Here is a 13,722-nt window from a genome sequence, read left to right on the forward strand (position 1 = left end):
ATAGCTAAGGATAGTGTGGATGTGAATGCTTGTATGACTTCATCATCGCTGTCGGGTGGGAGGGAACCGCATGCGTCCAAATCGGAATCAGAATCAGAATCAGAATCCTCTTTTTCCATTCATCGATACTATTGGTCTGTCCCCACGTCGTCCGTCTTGTTTTGTTTTTCCTGTTTTTACGCATTATTAACCAATTTAAAGTGTTGAGAAAAGCTTGAGAACACATCTATTAACTCTCTCGGACAGTTCTTAAACTCCACCTCTCAATCTGCGGTAGCCGACCGGCATTATGTCGCCTCAAGATTGAAAGCCTGGATGGTTTTTTTTTTTTTTTTTTTTTTTTTTTTTTTTTTTAGACAATCAAAGAGTGAAAATAGGAAATTTCACCCACCAGTCTTTTTTTGTTGTTGTTGTTTTTACCAAAACTCAACACGGACTCAGAGAAGAGCGCGATGATGGGTGCGTGCCTGGAAAATCATGTGCCACATTAAAACAACGTCCCCGCCACCGTTGAGGCGCGGACGCTAAGCGAGGGGGGGGCGCCCGAATCGCAATGTCTTCATTAGCCGGCGGCCGAATCAACACCGTAACTCGGCGCCGTAATAAGACGCGCGGATGCTGCGAGTGACGGGTGGCATTAGGGCGATGATTGCGAGCGTTTGCCGGGGCGGCGTGACAAATGATCTCATTATATGCAAATACGGTACGAGTGCACGAGCGTGTGTGAAACCACAGTGCTGTGTGTGTTGTGCGTGTGCGTATGCGTGTGCGCCATGAGACAGTCCATCTGCACAGTCAGACAGGCAGGCACCTGTCAAATGACTGCGCAATAAATCCGCTTACATTCCCATAAGCCATTTAAGAAAATACAATATAACCATATAGTACGTCCGTCCGTCCGTTTTCTGTAGCGCTCGTCCTTATTGCGCTGGAGTCTTATCTCGTGGCATCTTGAGGCCAAAGCACTCTGTTGAAGTGAGTTGCGGAGCTTCATTTAGACAAAGGTAATGCCACGCCGCCATCTTGTGGCATCTTGGCGCCGAGGAACTGTGCCGAAGTGAGTTGAGGCGCGGCATCTTGACAAAAGTTGCGCTTTGCCGCAATCTTTGTGGCATCCAAAATACCATTTCGTCGGACAAAAGTCTGCTAGCTTAATGCTAAGATATAACGCAAAAATCATCATCAATGAAGGTACTGTGATGTCATCAAGTGTGGGCAAGGAGAGCCATAGTTGCCGATGCGCTTTCCGTTGTGTATTGAACGGGACGAACAGTAAAACACACAAATACAAAATGGGAACACGCACGAGGAGCTGCTTTAGGCCACAACTCACGTCCAGACGCTCACACGCAGACTAACCGCCCGAGTTGACTTCAGCTCCTAACGTCAATCACCAAGGGCGCGCCCCTTAAAGGCACACATTAACACATGAATACTACAGTACGTACATTAATTACATTTTGTATAAGCAGTTTTTCTTCAAATGTCTTTTTTTTTTAATCTTTTTTTTATGTTCCTACACAAAACAGTGCTGTTTTTCCCAAATTAAAAACAAAAACGATTTGGGGGGGGGGGTGCCGGAACGAATTAATGGCATTTCTATTCGTTTCAATGGGGAAACTTTATCTTATATAGGGCTACAAATAATGATCTTTATTTTTATTTTTTTAAATGGATTAATCTGTCAATATTTTTGTTTGATTCAAGGACGAATTTGAAAAAAATCACCACCATAACTTATTTCAAAAATAGGACATTCTTTTGAATCGACAGTGCAGAAAATGCACAAATAAATAGATGATGATTCAGTCACTGGTTTGGTGCGTAATATGTCAGAAATCGGCAAAAATGTCGATCATAATTTTCCAAAGTAAAAGCAGATGTTTGCAAATGTTTTACTGTGATTAATCCCGAAGATAATCTGTCTGCTTTTACGGAAGATTACAGAAATCGGAGAACGTTTACTGGCGAGAGGCTGAATTTCCGAGGATTTCGACAATTTTAGGTTGCACGATGCCTCTAAACGATGAATCGATTATCAAAATAGTTCGATGAATTTTTGCCCACGGAATCTGATTTATGATCCCCAAAAAATGTCAATATACTCCACAGTGTGAAATGTGACTTTAAGGCCACATTATCCTTTAAGCATCCCGATGTTTCTCTGCAGGATTTAAAAAAAAAAAAAAAAAAAAAAAAAACTTTTCCAAGCGTTGGGGAGCTTGCGGAACAGCTTTGGAGTTCAGTCTTTGTCAGCAGTGTGAAATCACACTTTTCACTGTGCGAACGCTCATCAGGCCGCGCGAGTGTGCGTTTGAAGTGGGGGAAAAAAAGGAGCATGAGGCGCTCTCTGGATAAACAATCTGAGGCAGCATCTCCTATGCTAATTCGCTAGCCCGCTCAGCAGCTCCCCGTTGCATTTACACGCCGTGTGTAACCGATGCGGCGCAGCCTCAGAAACAACAACAACAACAAAACTTTCAACGGCAATTAAAAAGCCGCAGTCTTTTTAAACAATCGCAAGCACCTGGGATCTCTCTCAATACGTATGCGCGGATGCACGAAAGCACGGATATGCTGTACTGTACATCGAATACGTGCAATGCAGCTTGGAGCCGCATTGCGTAAGTTCTGTCTCCCCCTTGTGGAGGCCTGTTGTACTGCTGTTTTAGGTTGAGCCGATATAGTGAACCCGTTTGTCACAGGGGTTACGTTCCATACCCATCCGAGACGTAGCCTCCACATAAAAATAAAAAAACTGCATTAGAGTCTGACCCTACTGTACCCCGACCCGTGTTATTCTCTTCTTCCTCCTACTCGCTCTATTACGATACTATTTACCTCGTAAGTCATGGTACAACTGTACTTTACGTGACTTCCTATGGGAGAATATTTTTGAAGTTGCCGTTTGGAGTGCAGCCTTTTCAAACGGGATTGAGACTGCCGTTTCCCCACGGGAGTTTCTCGCCACTGTTACGGCGTGTACTCGTGTGCGTGCGCGTAGGACCGGGGTCGCTTTGATGAGATGCAGCGTTGGCGTTGCGAAAGTCGTGTGAGATGACGACGACGACGACGCTACAGGCGCCGTGAAAACAGCTGCCGGAGCCCCGTGGAGGACGTGTGGGTGGAGAATGGGCGGAAGTGAGATTTGCCCGGAAGGGGGACGCTGACAGGATGCCCCTCTCCCGAACGGAAGCCACTGGAGACGAGCAAAAACACCTCGAGGGGTTCTGGAACACAGATGGAAGCATGCGGAGCGGTGGTCTCGAGTGGGCTGCTAAGCTCTGGCCGCTCAACGGCGTGTATTTCGCCTCTAATGCATACACAAATGCAAACCCTCCCTCAGAGGCGGAAAAGTGGTGCAACTTTTCCAAATAATACTCCAGCTCCGTGACGTCTCCTCTCCCCGATCGGAATGCTAGCGCAAATTGTCTCGGCTTGACTTTAGACCTGAACTATGTCGCGCCTGTTTAGATATGAAAATCTGTTTACAAGACAGAGTACAATTTGTTTAGAGTCCGACATGCAAATGTATCAGGCTGGGGCTTTTGGATATTTTTAGACTCGATTATTTTGAGTCGTCATCTAAAAATAGATTAGACAATAGCAATACAAAATATCCATGTGAGGCGCAGGTATCATTTTTTGCCATCCACACGTTCCACACGATAATATCTGTGACCTTAAATGCGTGTGGCTTTAAAAGTGAGTGTAGAGTTTGCTGCTGTGAGCCCAGGTTGGCGGTTGGCAAACAGTTGGCCGGTCAGTTCCGGTCATGCAGTTAGTGTAGGAATGCGCTTATTACGCATACGCATAGCTGCGGACGCTGCACCGATCCGCCTGTCGATCTCCCGTTCCATTCTTCCCTCACTCGTGAACAAGACCCCGAGATACTTGAACTCCTCCACTTGGGGCAGGAACTCATCCCCGACCCGGAGAGATCACCGCACCATCCCCGAACCGCTCCAGTGAGAGTTGGAGATCACGACTAAATGAAGCCAACAGAACCATATCATCTGCAAAAAGCAGGGATGCAATACTGAGGCCACCAAACCGAACCCCATCTACGCCTCGGCTGCGCCTTGAAATTCTGTCCATAAAAGTTATGAACAGAATCGGTGACAAAGGGCAGCCTTGGCGGAGTCCAACCCTCACCGGAAATGAGTCTGACTTACTGCCGGATATGCGGACCAAACTCTGACTCCGGTGTTACAGGGACCGAACAGCCCGTATCAGGGGGTTCGGTACCCCATACTCCCGAAGCACCCCCCCACAGGACCCCCCGAGGGACACGGTAGAACGCCTTCTCCAAGTCCTCAAAACACATGTAGACTTGTTTGGGCGAACTCTCACGCACCCTGGAGGACCCTGCCGAGGGTGTAGAGCTGGTCCGCTGTTCCACGGCCAGGACGAAAACCACACTGCTCCTCCTGGATCTGAGATTTGACTTCCCGACAGACCCTCCTCTCCATCACCCCTGAATAGACCTTAGCAGGCAGGCTGAGGAGTGTGATCCCCCTGTAGTTGGAACACACCCTCAGGTCCCCCTTCTTAAAAAGGGGAACCACCATCCCAGCCTGCCAATCCAGAGGCACTGTCCCCGATGTCCACGCGATGTTGCAGAGGCGTGTCAACCGGGACAGCCTCACAACATACAGAGCCTTTAGGAACTCCGGGCGAATCTCATCCACCCCCGGGGCCTTGCCACCGAGGAGCATTTTAACCACCTCGGTGACCTCAACCCCAGAGATAGGAGAGCCCGCCTCAGAGAACCAAGACTCCGCTTCCTCATGGGAAGGCGTGTCGATGGAATTGAGGAGGTCTTCGAAGCAGTCTCCCCACCGGCTCACAACATCCCGAGTCGAGGTCAGCAGGAGTCCCACAGGCCAAAAAGGCCCGATAGGTCTCTTTCTTCAGCTTGACGGCATTGGTGTCCACCAATGGGTTCGGGGATTGCCGCCACGACAGACCGACTACCTTCTGGCCACAGTCGGCCACCTCAGCAATGGAGGCGCGGAGGTCCCTCATGAGGAACATGAGAGTCACAGCCACAAAGTCACTTTCTCATCTCACTACGAGGAACATGGAGAGGCTCCCAATGATAGACGAGTCGAAAATAAAGTAGTAGTGTGGAAGTGACCGTTCTAGCCTCTCGGGGATGTACATGAGAACCGTTTCCTCAATGAGGCTAAAAATGAGAAGAAATATGTCAACATCTTTGCTTGTCAATGGCATTTCAGTGTCTCACACACTTGAGGAACATGTCATTCACGGCCACAGAGACACTTTGTCATCTGAACTCGAAGACAAACACCGAAGAGTTTCCGGTCTTCATGAGACTCGTGGCCACGACGGGATGGCAGCGTCAACTGAGCATGAGACTCAAAGAGCTGAAGGTATTGTGATCACCTATAGATGCAGCCATGTAGAAAGTAGAAGCCCTTTCGTGAAACCTTACACCCCAGCTTGAGTCTAATTTTTCGCTTTTCGTAGTGTTAGTTTCTCCTGTGCTTCAGGAACGTGACCCTCACGGCAACAAAGCCACTTTCTCATCTCACCATAAGAACCATGGGGAGGCGCCCAATAAAAAACGAGTTGAAAGTGAAGGTATGACATTTAAAAGCAGTGTCGTACTGCCTGTTGCAGCCTGTCATCTTAGAGATGAGAATGTACAGTACATAAGAATCGGTTCCTCAACATGGCTAAAAATTAAGAGAATTTATCAACATTTTCTCTTGTCGATGGTATTCTAGCCTCAATTGCACTTGAGGAACATGACACTCATGACCACAGAGGCACTTTCTCATCTGAACACGAGGATGACAAACATAGAAGAGTTTCCGGTCCCTATGATACTCAAGGCCATGCGATGACAACCCCATCTGAGCCCGACCATCAAAGAAGAGCCGAAGGTATTGCCATCCTCGTAGATGCAGCCTTGTAGAAAGTAGAAGCCCTTTCCTTAAACCTTACATATAACTCAGCTAAATCTTCACTTTTCTTAGTGTTAGTTTCTCACATGCTTGAAGAACATGATGAGACTCACGGCCACAAAGGCGCTTTCTCATCCCACCGTGATGACCAAGAGGAGGTTCCCAATGAAAGACGATTGGAAAAGGAAGGTATGACTTTTCAAAGTAGTCCAGTAGCGACTGTAGCAGCCTCTCGTCTTGGAGATGAGAATGTACGTTCCTCAATGAGGCTAAAAATGAGAAGAATTCTAACACCATCTTGTTGATGTGATGGCAGTCGCTCACATGCTTGAGGAACACGAGACTCAAAGCCACATAGGAACGTTCTCATCTGACCACGAGGAAGAAAAACATAGAAGAGTTTCTGTTCCTCATGAGAATCATGGCCACGGGACCACAACCTACCCTGAGCCTGAGAGGGAAAGCATATTTGGGGGTACTGCCATGACCTACAGATGCAGCATTGTAGAAAGTAGAAGCTCTTTCCTTAAACCTGACAACTCAGCTTGAGTTGAAATCTCCCCTTTCATAGTGTTAGTTTCTAATGTGCTTGAGGGACATGAGACTCATGGCCACAAAGGCACTTTTTCACCTGACCATGATGACCACATTGAGGCTCCCAATGAAATCCGAGCTGAAAGTGAAGGTAGGACTTTTCAAAGTAGTGTAGCAGCCTATCCTCTTGGAAAAGAGAATGCAAATGAGACTGAGTTCCTCAATTAGTCTTTGCTTGTCGATGGCATTTCAGTCTTTCACGCACTTGAGGAACATGAGCGTCATGGCCACAGAGGCATTTTCTCATCTGGACATGAGGAAGACAAACACAGAAGAGCTTCCCTTCCGCATGAGAATCATAGCCCTAGGTCAACAACCTCATTTGAACACGAGAAGGAAAGAAGAGATGAAGGTATTGCCATCTCCCATCTTTTCCTTCAACTTTACAACTCCGCTTTAATCTAAATCTTCACTCTTCATAGCATTAGTTTCTAATGTGCTTGAGAAACATGAGACTCAGAGCCACGAAAGTACTTTCTCATTGGAGCATGAGAACGATGGACTGGCAAGGGACAAAGAAAGAGTGGCTGAAAGTAAAGGTAGCACTTTGGAATATATAAGAGTAGTCGCAGTAGTAGCCTAGTACAGGTAGTAGTAGAAGTCGGCTCTACCTATGAAAATTGCTTCCTTGTTTTGCTCATCAGACAGACCTTTGATTTCCCACAAGCATGGGAAACATGAGACTCGTGGGCAAAAAGGTGTTTTCTCATCTGAGCATGAGGAAGAAGTTGAGGAAGGAGGCAGCCAAATGAGAGGTATCTTTTCTATGACTTTCACTCTATTAGTAGCGAGTAGTGTATTCTAACCTTGCTTTCCTTCGAACGACAGTTTTCCACAAGTCGGTGAGACATGGGCATGAGACTCATGGCCACAGTACTTTCTCATCTGTGCATGAGAACAAAGTGGAAGGTGAGGAAGAAGTCAGTCAAAGTCAAATGAGAGGCATCTTTTTAGCGCCTAGCATGATGAAAACACTCTTGTTTTGTCCGTGACATAGCTTCCCACAGGTCTGTGGGTTACGCACGTGAGAGTTATGGGCATCATGGCCATTTGCCATCGAAGCATGAGAATGGCAGACAGGATGAGGAAGAAGAGAGTCAAATGAGAGGTATTGTCGTACAGTTCGGTAGTAGTGAGCACTGCGCTGTCATTTGTAAAGAGGGAAACTTGCACTTTTGTTTTGGTTGTCCATCACATAGTTTCCCATAGCTCTGAGAGACACGGGCATGAGACTCATGAACATCGTGTTTCCTCATCTGAGCATGACAACGGCAGAGCAGGTGAGGAAGAAGACAGAGTTCTTTTTAGAGTTGGACATTATGGAAACTTGCACTTTTGTTTTGTCCATGACATACTAGTTTCCCACGGGTTTGAGGGACATGGACATGAGAGTCATGGGCAAAGTACTTTCTCATCTGTGCATGGAAATGACAGGGAAGGTGAGAAATAAGTCAGCCAAAGTCAAATCTGAGGAATCAATTTCGAGTCGAACGAGACAAAAAAAACAGCACACCTGTTTTGCTTTTCCATGGCAGTTCCGCGGAAGGCTGAGAGACATGAGCATGAGACTGATGGTCACAATGGTCATTTCTCATCTAAGCGTGACAATGACAGGGAAGGTGAGGAAGAAGACCATCAAAGTCAAATGAGAGTTACTGTATCGAGCAAGATGACAAACTTGCGCTGCCATTTTTCTTTTCTATGGCAGTCTCCCTCAGGTCTGAAGGACATGGGCATGAGACTCATGGCCAAAGTAGTCATTTCTCATCAAAACGTGAGAATGGCAGACATGGTGAGGAAGAAGAACACCAAAGTCAAATGAGAGGTATCTTTTCACAATCTAGTAGTAGTCGAAGTGAAACATGCAGACTCACAGCTTTTGGTTTTTCTTTTCCGTGACGTAGTTCCCTACAAGTCTGAGGGACATGTACATGAGACTCATAGCCACAATGCTCGTTTCACATCTGAGCATGAGAACGCCAGACATGGTGAGGAATAAGTCGGACGAAGTCACGTGAGCGGTATCACTGTAGGGTTTAGCGAGACGAAAACCTGCACACCTCTTCTGCTTTGCCATGGCAGTTCCCCACAATTCTGAGGCACACGGACATGGCGCTCATGGTCAGGGTGACCATTTCTCATCTGAGCATGAGAATGACAAGAAAGGTGAGGCATTTATGAGCCACAATCAAATGAGAAGTATCATTTTAGAGTCTAGCTATGGAGCGAACTTGCACACCACATTTGCTTTTCTGTGGAAGTTCCCCACAATTCTGAGGGACGTGTACACGGGACTCCAAACTTACACACCAAATTTGCTTTTCCGTGGCAGTTCCCCACGATTCTGAGGGACGTGTACACGAGACTCACGGCCACAGTGGTCGTTTGTCAACTGAGCGTGAGAATGGCAGAAATGGTGAGGAATAAGTCAAATGAGAGCTTTCATTTTTAGAGTCTAGCAGGACGATAACTTCACACCCCTTTTGCTTTTCGACGGCAGTTCCCCACAATTCTGAGGCCCCTGCTCGTGAAACTCATGGACACGGTAGCCACTTGTCATCTGAGCACGAGAATGGCAGACACGGTGAAGAAGACGACAGCCAAATGAGAGGTATCTGAAAAGGAGGCTATTCTTCCACATGTAGCTTGACTGTAGTCCGCTACATTTCCAGTAGATGCTAAGGTGTCTCGAGACATACAGAAAGTAGCACGTAGATGGTGGAAAAGGAGGAGGCGGGGAATGCATCGAAAGCCGCAAAGAGACGTATTCGGCGGATTTATGTGAGGCGTCGATGATGTCCCCGGACTGCCTGTTCACTTGTGAAACAAAAATGAAATCACGAGGTATGTTCGACATAACGCAGGGTAAAAAAAAAAAGTGGGCCTCGGAAAGAGAGAAAACCTATTTGTTGCCGTGACAGCTACAGCTATCGACGTATCACAAAAGAGTAGCATCATTGCTATCCCGCCTAAGGGTCAAGGGAAGACAGAGTGAAGTTTGTTCGCTTTCTGTGTCGATTCTCAGCCACGGAAATCCTGTCGCGTTTCATCAAAAGGCAGCCGAACGTATTCTTCAGTCGTCTGAGGAGTTCACCTTTATTTCAAAGTATTCCCCTCAATTTATGTCTCCGGCAAGCTGGAGCTCGGACGAACAGTTCAACACAACCTCTTCTGTGATGCTGGCCGATTTTTGCGTCATAGTTTTTGGGCTGAATTAGTACAAAAATATTAATAAAGACTATATTTATAATATAGTCTTTACGTTTCAGGAAGGACTAATATTAGTGAGGCCTACTGAGGAGAGATCATCTCTGTATAACCGTGGGACTTGTATGTGTCGTACTGCCCCCAGGTGGCCAAGATACACACACCAGAAGGAGCAGCACGATACCAATTGAATTGAAGCAAGAAAATGTGTCAAAAACTGTTTCATTCCTTACGTTCTATTTGATTATGTCATTACTGTATCTACAGTACATAAAACTAAAGAGAATTCAAAATTGTATTTAAAAAAAAAAAAAAAAACATTTTCAACCAAATCTATGTTTGCTCATTTAATGTGAACATAAAACTTGACTTGGACTTGCCTGCATACTACAAAAACCGAACAGTCTGCGAAACAGCGGGGCTGTGACGATCAACTGCGATATACAGTCGATTGTGTGTTCTGAATATGGCCCCTCGAAATCGGTCGCTCTGGAACGTGTGCCCTGCGATAAACGTGTGTTCCCTGTCGTAGCAAGATTACGTCGTTTGGGATTCGCAGCACGTTTTTCTTCTCGCGTCGATGACAACGGCGGTTGTTTCGGTTTCCCACAAGTTTAAGGAAGACTCCCATGAGACGCACGGTCGCAGATCAACAAATTCCGCTGACGTGGAGCCGCATCGACACAGAAAGCCCGAGAGGAACGCTATCTCATTGCAGACGTGTAGAATGAAACGGCTCTATGATTTGCTGGCATTTGAATAGAAACGGGAAGGAGGAGGATTTGCTTTCGGGGGTGGGGTGGGGGGGGCTCGTCGTAAATCATTAGTCGATGCCGTCTCGCCAATCTATTTCAGTGAAACAGCCTGAGCTCGAGTGTTCCGTGTTGATACAAATTGATTGGCGAGATGCTGCTCCTTTGCAGCTCACCGCGGCGGGAAGGAAGGAAGGAAGGAAGGAAGGAAGGAGGCGGTCACGAAACGCCGGACATGAAGACGGAGGGGAGAGAGAAAAAGCGGAAAGGTAGAATTGAAACAACCGATGATTTAGAATCATCGTGGTGAGGTTCAAAGGTTACCGGGGGTTGTCCTTACGCTTTGTAAGCCGATACGGCGGTGCCTTAAGACACGAGCTCTCCTTTGGACGATTTTTTTGCTTTGACTTCCGAGCAAATATTTGACACACACAAAAACTCCAAATCTTACCGAGAATATTTGTCTTGTATCTAGTCAAGTCTCAAAACGAATCTACACTTTTTTATATGTCCACTAGTTTAATGCTAGCAGATGACGGGAAACGGCAGACTTTAAGCAACGGATATTTGAAAGGTCGCCGGTAGTTGGCGTCCAATTTAGGGGATGTATCTCTCCCTTCCCCTGCGTCACACGTGTCCTCCGTTTCCACAATGTTCTGCATGAGGACTTTTAAAAGCGACAATTTCCCTCCTTTTGACGAGCCCGTGGCGGATGCTTAGCATTTTTTGTCCCCACAAAGATCCATTCAGTTCTTTTTAAAGCTCGGCAGGTAGCTCATCAAAGACAGAACAAAAGGCCAATAAAACAAAAGTGGTTATAAAAGCAACAGTTTGACCATTGCGCCAGTATTTGGCACCTCGGAGATGCGGCAGTAAAACAGGCCTACGTGTAACCCGATCGAGCCCCCCCCCCCAAAAAAACCTGTCCAAAAAAATGGGTGTTTTTTAATACAGTAAATAGCACTATAAAATGTACTTCATAAAACATATACAGTATAACAAAAACAAGATAAAGAGTTAAACAGTTTTTGCATTGTAATGAATTAATTACGACGCCGTCTGCTTTGTGACTTAGCCACCGGGGGGCAGTATAATACATTCATGAAGAAACAAAGAAGACTTTCACAACTACTGTAAGAGACTCAGTGAACTGCAGTAATACTAGTCATTTTCTTTTGCAGAGGATAAAGAATATATGCCTGTGAGTCTTGTAATATTGCGCGTCTGCGTGCGCCGCAATGTCGACGACGCCAGTTGCATTAGCCCGACTGGGCTCGAAGCCTCTTTCGGAAGAATTGTTCACGAGCTGCCAATTGTAGGATCAGAGAGTTTCGGGGTGGTGGGATTTCATTTTGGCCGCAAAATGGCCAACGAACTGCAGAATCATCACGTCCGTGACGCGACGACGAGCTTCTCTCGTTCCAATTCAAAACCAGGACCGCGGGGCTGACTCTGACCGCCTGAGTCGTTTCCTAGCTAGCGCCTACCAAACAACATAAACGCTGAGCTAAGATTCAATGCATCCAAAATGACGAATGATGACTACGTTTTAGCTAGAATGTCAAAGTAGACCTCGCATCCTTCCGGTATTTCATATTTCGGCATTCCGGATGTAGACTGGAGGCTGCAGGACAAACGTGCTGTAAAAGTCTCACGCGCAATTCCTTCACTCCTCAAGGGCTCCTGAAACTCTTGATGTCAGGCCAGCCCGGGGCCAGACATTTGTTCGGAATCATATATGATCATTTCGAAGGTAAGAGACCAGCGGTGGGTCAGTTGGGCGGAAATGTTAGCGCGTGTGCGTGTGTGTGTCTGTGATTTAGGTAGCCATTCATCACATCATTCCATGAGCTAGTGGTAGTAAAAAAAAAAAAAAAAATAGAAAGAATTCATCATCTGTGGAATTGTTTTTGTGGGGTTTTTTTTTCCATCTTCTATCCCCTCCATGCATCTGAGACTGCTGTGTGCTTGTGTTTGCATGATCCAGGTAAGCGTTGGCCAATTTGCACACTTGAGCCCGACCGCCGGCCATTGATCAATAGCAAGAAAGCAACATCTCGACTCGTGGCGTGGATTCGGCGAACGCGGTCCCGGTGCCTCTCTCAAGTCTGCGGCGTAATTGGCCATTTATATTTAATCGGGCACTTCTTCTTCTTCCCCTCAGTGCTGAGAGAGGCCCTTTACGGGGCCGCGTTCGCCGACTTCCTTTCAACCTGCTCATTCATAATTCACGCCGCGTCGTCAACCAAACAATAATAAAATAATAACGTGACGGCTGATTAAACAGCTAAACCGCCATTTTTTTTATGCGCATTTAAACGCGTATTTGCATCAACATGCCTGGTAAATGACTCTTTAAAAAAACCAAAAAGGGGCGGGATGCCTCGCAGCTCACCGTTGGTCGGAGCCAACTTCTGAAACTTAATCAAACCTTAATTAGGCAGCGGGCTTGGTGCGGATCATGTGGAGCACTAGCTCTCGCTTTTATCTGGCGCCGCAGGATGAGGAGGGGGCGGCGGGGGTGGGGGGACAGGGCCCCGCCGTCGAAGCTCACCCGCACTGCTGCTCGGGATAGGAAAAGTCCCGCTTCGGCATTCCGACACAGCAGGCTTTTCCTCCACTTTACTCGTTTGGTTGTTGGCGGAGCGCTTCGATCACGGCGATAGGTGATCGCACGGCGAAGCCCTCCTATACTGCGGTTCGTCGTTTATTTCTATTCATCGAACCATTTCATTTCAGGTATCATTCAGACAGATGTGAAGCAAACTCCCCCGACGATGTTCTGGGTTTCTGACGGGGGACGGCAGATGACCGATTGTTCGGCGTGCTGGTCAACCGATTGTTCGGCAAACCCGACAGCGATCGTGTGGTTTGATCTTGTTTCTGCATTCTTGTCATCAACGGGATGTGCTGGCAAATTTGACGACGGCAGCGGATGATCAGTTTTTCGGCCTACTTATCAACGGGTGGTGTGAACGGTTGCTCAAAGAACTTGTCGAAAAAGGTTTCTACGTTCTCGTCAACAATGCGCAACAGCGGGAGGCGATCGCTTTTCTATTGGGTCGATGTTTTTTTTCAGGTGGTGCGAAAGGTTGCGTGGCAAAGTTGTCGACGGCGGCGGTATGGTTTGATCTTGTTTCTGAATCCGTGCGATGTAAACTCCCAACTATGGCGGGGAACGCGGTTGTTAGCCCCGGTGGATTTAAGAAGACGTGAGATACGCGGCCCGCCATCTC

The 13,722-nt window shown here is 46.9% G+C and overlaps 1 protein-coding gene across 8 annotated transcripts in view; it reads left to right on the plus strand.

Moving 5' to 3' along the window:
• The window catches only part of ntng2b (netrin g2b), a 62,447-nt gene that overhangs the window by 42,808 nt on the left and 5,917 nt on the right, over window positions 1-13,722 (plus strand). For 2 of the 8 annotated variants that reach the window (XM_061698123.1, XM_061698126.1), the window contains exons 6-24: window positions 5,241-5,396; window positions 5,494-5,607; window positions 5,754-5,912; window positions 6,006-6,122; window positions 6,250-6,408; window positions 6,505-6,618; window positions 6,721-6,879; window positions 6,950-7,066; window positions 7,172-7,282; window positions 7,356-7,436; window positions 7,525-7,635; window positions 7,727-7,966; window positions 8,063-8,146; window positions 8,236-8,352; window positions 8,432-8,515; window positions 8,610-8,693; window positions 8,860-8,943; window positions 9,028-9,138; window positions 12,165-12,239. The exons of 1 other annotated variant lie outside the window; for it this stretch is intronic. In XM_061698123.1, the coding sequence (XP_061554107.1) occupies window positions 5,241-5,396; window positions 5,494-5,607; window positions 5,754-5,912; window positions 6,006-6,122; window positions 6,250-6,408; window positions 6,505-6,618; window positions 6,721-6,879; window positions 6,950-7,066; window positions 7,172-7,282; window positions 7,356-7,436; window positions 7,525-7,635; window positions 7,727-7,966; window positions 8,063-8,146; window positions 8,236-8,352; window positions 8,432-8,515; window positions 8,610-8,693; window positions 8,860-8,943; window positions 9,028-9,138; window positions 12,165-12,239 (2,277 nt within the window). The remainder of the gene's footprint in view (window positions 1-5,240; window positions 5,397-5,493; window positions 5,608-5,753; window positions 5,913-6,005; window positions 6,123-6,249; window positions 6,409-6,504; window positions 6,619-6,720; window positions 6,880-6,949; window positions 7,067-7,171; window positions 7,283-7,355; window positions 7,437-7,524; window positions 7,636-7,726; window positions 7,967-8,062; window positions 8,147-8,235; window positions 8,353-8,431; window positions 8,516-8,609; window positions 8,694-8,859; window positions 8,944-9,027; window positions 9,139-12,164; window positions 12,240-13,722) is intronic. 5 more of the 8 variants (XM_061698125.1, XM_061698124.1, XM_061698127.1 and 2 more) reach the window with 5 other exon arrangements.

Source organism: Phycodurus eques, chromosome 15 (assembly GCF_024500275.1).
Source record: "Phycodurus eques isolate BA_2022a chromosome 15, UOR_Pequ_1.1, whole genome shotgun sequence".
Taxonomy (NCBI): domain Eukaryota; kingdom Metazoa; phylum Chordata; class Actinopteri; order Syngnathiformes; family Syngnathidae; genus Phycodurus; species Phycodurus eques.